This window comes from Coregonus lavaretus (genome assembly GCF_964263955.1).
Source record: "Coregonus lavaretus genome assembly, contig: HAP1_SCAFFOLD_447, whole genome shotgun sequence".
Taxonomy (NCBI): domain Eukaryota; kingdom Metazoa; phylum Chordata; class Actinopteri; order Salmoniformes; family Salmonidae; genus Coregonus; species Coregonus lavaretus.
The window spans coordinates 307,255-312,494 of record NW_028160250.1 but is presented as its reverse complement, the minus strand read 5'-3'; the positions used below and the strand labels follow the sequence as shown (position 1 = coordinate 312,494).

General features: G+C 44.4%; 1 protein-coding gene across 1 annotated transcript; it reads left to right on the top strand.

The window, feature by feature from the left end:
• Positions 1 to 497: 497 nt before the first annotated feature.
• Positions 498 to 1,661, top strand: LOC311121989 (5-hydroxytryptamine receptor 1D-like; the record flags this gene model as incomplete). Its single annotated transcript, XM_084196416.1, has 1 exon — positions 498 to 1,661. The coding sequence occupies one exon, from the start codon at positions 498 to 500 to the stop codon at positions 1,659 to 1,661; it is 1,164 nt and encodes a 387-aa protein (XP_084052542.1).
• Positions 1,662 to 5,240: the final 3,579 nt, after the last annotated feature.

The window sequence follows — 5,240 nt, the reverse complement described above, 5'->3', positions numbered from 1 at the left end:
GCCGTCCCTTGGCCAGACTGCAGTGTCAAACCAATATTAGTGTGTCTACTGAAATGGACAGTGATTCAGCAACTGTAGTAAATCCAATAGTTGTGCATTAAAATGGTACGAGTATAACCAAAATCTCTAATATTTTTTACATTTAGATTTTCGTCATTTAGCAGACGTTCTTATCCAGAGCGACTTACAAATTGGTGCATTCACCTTATGATAGCCAGTGGGACAACCACTTTACTTTAATATGAAACTAAATAACAGTCATCACTTTTGAGACGATCAAAATGGAGATATACAAATAACCCAGTGTGTCTTCAAGAGTGAAATAAGGGATAAAGGATCCATCACGTCCCATGGATACGTGTGACAACCAACAGTGACATCCATCAATGCAGTCCTCTTTACCATGCGGAGAAGACAAAGTGAACCATAGGCTCTGATCGATTGCGGTGATGTGGCTTGTCTAGACCTGGAACAAAGGGTTACAGGGGAAAGGCAAGATGGATCAGGATAATAGCTCCGTTGAGTCAATCTTCACCAATGCCACAGAGAGCCCTGTACCTTCAGAGGCACCCTGGGATGAGGCCATTCTCCTGGGCCTGCAGATCTTCCTTTCGGCCATCCTGGCCATCGTCACCATGGCCACCGTGCTGTCCAATGCCTTTGTTATCGCCACCATCTTCCTGACCCGGAAGCTGCACACGCCAGCCAACTTTCTGATCGGTTCGCTGGCCGTGACAGACCTGCTGGTGTCCATCCTGGTCATGCCTATCAGCATTGTGTACACAGTGAGTAAGACCTGGTCCCTGGGGCAGATCGTCTGCGACATCTGGCTGTCATCGGACATCACTTTTTGCACCGCCTCCATCCTGCACCTGTGTGTCATCGCGCTGGACCGCTACTGGGCCATCACCGATGCCCTGGAGTACTCCAAGCGCCGGACGATGCGTCGAGCGGGCCTGATGATAGCAGTGGTGTGGGTGATCTCCATCTCTATCTCCATACCGCCGCTCTTCTGGAGGCAGGGCAAGGCCAACGAGGAAGTGATGGAGTGCCTGGTGAACACGGACCAGATCTTCTACACTCTCTACTCCACCTTGGGGGCGTTCTATGTGCCCACCGTGCTGCTGATCATCCTCTATGGCCGGATCTATGTGGCCGCCCGCTCGCGCATCTTCAAGACTCCGGCGTCGTCCGGCAAGCGTTTCACCACGGCCCATCTCATCCAGACGTCAGCCGGCTCCTCCCTCTGCTCCATCAACTCTTCCGCCTCCAACCAGGAGGGCCACCTGCACCACGGAGGGGGAACCAGCGGAGGTGGAGGAGGAGGCAGAGGTGGATTGCCTCTCTTCAATGACAGCGTGAAGGTGAAGCTGGCTGACAGCGTGCTGGAGAGGAAGCGTCTGTGCGCCGCCCGGGAGAAGAAGGCCACCAAGACGCTGGGCATCATCCTGGGAGCCTTCATCGTGTGCTGGCTGCCTTTCTTCGTGGGCACCCTGGTACTGGCCATCTGCAAAGAATGCTGGTTCCACCCAGTGCTCTTCGACGTGTTCACCTGGCTTGGCTACCTGAACTCGCTCATCAATCCCGTCATCTACACCGCCTTCAATGACGAGTTCAAACTGGCCTTCCACAAACTCATCAAGTTCAAGAGATGCTACTGAGGGAATGCGAGGATTGTACATTCAAAATTGAAATCCATAACCTATTCTCTCGCCATACTTAGTAAATACCGGTATGGGAATATAGGGCCTGTTCATAGAAACACTCTACTGTTGTAAACACACATGCTCATTGTGTTTGGTCTCTGTACATTGTTCTGTACATTGGAACTTCATTGACCGGCTTATGAGGTGCCACAGCTCTTTTAGATATTTCCATAATACAGATTTATGCATGCATTTCTAAAAGAAGAGAGAGTAAAACATATTCAGACTACAAAACATATTATAAATTAGGGTTTGGGTTGGGATATTACAGACCCCAAAAGAACAGACTCATCATACATTGAGACAAATTAATAATTATAAATGAGGGTTTGGGTTGGGATATTACAGATATTACATGAGAACTGGATCTCCTTTGGATGATAGACATGAGGGAATTGATCCATGGATTATAACTGAGCAGGGGATTATAAACCTCCATCGTACTGGAAAAGCCACGGCATGTTGTCACAGAAATGTCACATTACAGAGGCTCATCGTCCATAACACATCTGTGGTACAGCGCAATAGAGAAATATATAAAGATTAAGTCTTACTCTCTCTATGTGTGTGCATTTGTTTATGCTCTAGGTGTGAGGGTGTGTGTGTGTGGAGGGGGGGGGATCAGCTTTCCGTATTGAGTGTGTCAAGAACTGCAACGCTGATGGGGTTTTTCACGCTCAACAGCGTGAAAAACCTGCCAACTTGATACATCCAGCCAACTTGATACAACTGTGGGAAACATTGGAGTCAACATGTGCCAGCATCCCTGTGGAACACTTTCAACACCTTGTAGAGTCCATGCCCCGACGAATTGAGGCTGTTCTGAGGGCAAAAAGGGGTGCAACTCAAAATTAGGAAGGTGTTCCTAATGTTTTTTACACTCATATATATATTTTTTTTATAATACCATCTTTGAGAACTAACAATCAAACAAAAGCTAGACAGTCACAGAGAATCAAAAATTCCCAAAACCAGGCATTCAGGGCACATGCCATTGATGAGCAGAGGAACATCGCATTAGCCATGACAAAATGCATAGAATTGCAGGAAATTAGCTTTAAACTACAAAATTGTCTCTCAGCTCCATACCAAACTGTGTAGAATTCCTGGAAATTATCTTCAAAACTGCATTATTTTCTCTCAGCTCAATGGAAAAATAGGTCCCTGGGCAAGAAAAGTTTTTAAAAACCCTGTTCTAAGAGGCTGACTTTTCTGTGTAGGACACAGCATTTACCTTCGGATTGAACCTAAAAATGAATGATGGCCTCTTCCCTGTTAATATATTAATCTGTATGAGCTACTGTGAAGTTGTCATAATGACTAATTGATTCAACACGCAGGCTGTCTTAAACACATTTGTCAAATGCCTTACTGAAGAGGATTGCAAAGATGAAATAGGATTGTTTCCATTGAGGCTTGGTCATGTGTACAGCTACTGTTTCTGTGATGTTAAAAACATCAGTGAGAGAAAGCCCAGAGTTTATCATCATTCCTCAAATTTGTCTCCTACAACAAATAGGCCTAAACTCTTAAAATATGTAATATTATATGGAACTGTCCTTCCCCATAAGAGAAAATGGTACTGATAGTATAGTACATAACACTGACGACAGCTGCGGTAAAGTGACCTTTGTCAGCCTTGCTGTGTCTTTCACATCTCTTCCTGACACCCTGGTTTGTGTTTATTTTGACTCTAACTTGCCATGTCCGTAAACAACGCTGTTAGAGTCATGACATGCTAAAGTGGGGTGGAAATTGTCAGAGATGAGGTGATAAAGTGGACCGTGTCAGAAAGTTATAATCACACCGAGAGGTGGGTGTGGGCGGTTAGTGTAAAGGCAAGGGTCACATAGAGAGTGGAATTCCCTCTTAGTTGTCAGGTATCAAAATGTGCGTTTAGATGGTGAGAGACAAAGGAAACCCTAGAAGCTCAGTTGGTAGAGCATGGCGCATGCAACACCAGGGTTGTGGGTTTGATTCCCACAGGGGACCGGTACGAAAATGTATGTACTCGCTACTGTAAGTTGCTCTGGATAAGAGCATCTGCTAAATTACGTAAATGTGAGACTTTGCTGCGACTGTACGGTTGCACATTATGATGAGTTTCTAACTCATTTTGTTGTCAGAATCTCTGTGTGCTCATTTCGGGACAGTACATGGTGTGCAGATATGTTGTTTTGCAGCACCTTTAGATAAAGCGCATTAGATGGTACAGCCCTGCAACCGGATCAGAGCAGAACCTACTGTAGTCGGACCTAATGCACCTCCATCTGTGCCCGCCATCAATTCATCATGCTTTCCCGCCAAGTTTCTTTCCAAAAAAATGTACCTCACTTCATGATACCAATGTGCTTCTCATATGGTTTGACCACGAGTGTCACAAGTGTCAACAGGCGATACTCAGTCCATCATGATTGACCCAGACCCAACCATGAGGAAGACTGGACCAGATATAGGTAACCACTTGCTGACCATTTATTATTTACGGTCAATTTATTTTTGTTTATGTTGGCTAATGACACAGCTGCTACACGTCTGGCTTTTTATGTTGACCTGCTATACAATTTTTAAAAGATAAATAAATTGATGGATTTAAACCTGCCAACAGCAAAACTACAAAGCCAATAAACCAATTGTATATTGATTACCATAAAATAATGATTTACCAAGTTAATTATCTGACCTTGAGAGGGTTACACTAACTGTGTTGTTCGAGGCCAGTTAGAAAAGATGCTTAATTACCCCCTTGCAGCCCAGAGCTAAAATGAAGGTTGCTGCAGGATGTCAAGGTGGTTCACGTGTCTCAGAGTGAAGACAAATGAATGAAACTCAATCACAAAACCCACAGCATTAAACATGCCCTGATTAGCTGTCCAGCAATTGATTTCCCCCTTCGACAATCACCAGGGCTTCCAAACCTGTCCCAGTTAATTAAAGGGGAAATGGAAAGATAACAAAAGAAGGCCAAATAAGTTGGCACCTTCTATTCTGAGACGAGGGTGATGTTTTCGAATAGCATTAGTGCTTCTCTGACATACAACCAAAAGCTCCCTGGGTGGAGGATGGAGGATGTCACTTCATGGCTCATGTTAACAGACAGCGAGGTGGGAGAGGGGACAGCCCCACAAACAAACACATTTAGCCTCAAGAGAAAGTTTGGTCTGGACTATCTCAGCTCATATGAATATCATTGTCTAAAAGCAACTTAAATATCCTATAAAGACGGTATCTCAACCATGCACGTCATAAATGCATCACAAATGCCATGAATGAGAGAGAAAATCTGTTTCTTGTCTTTTTAACGTGAATTACTGGATATTCCATTCTTAATGTTATAGATTCATTTGTGTCTATAATGTCAGATGGGTTTAAATGACATACAGTGGGGAGAACAAGTATTTGATACACTGCCAATTTTCTGCCATGCTTTGTAAGTAGGAAAACACTGCCGGTTTTCCTACTTACAAAGCATGTAGAGGTCTGTCATTTTTATCATAGGTACACTTCAACTGTGAGAGACGGAATCTAAAACAA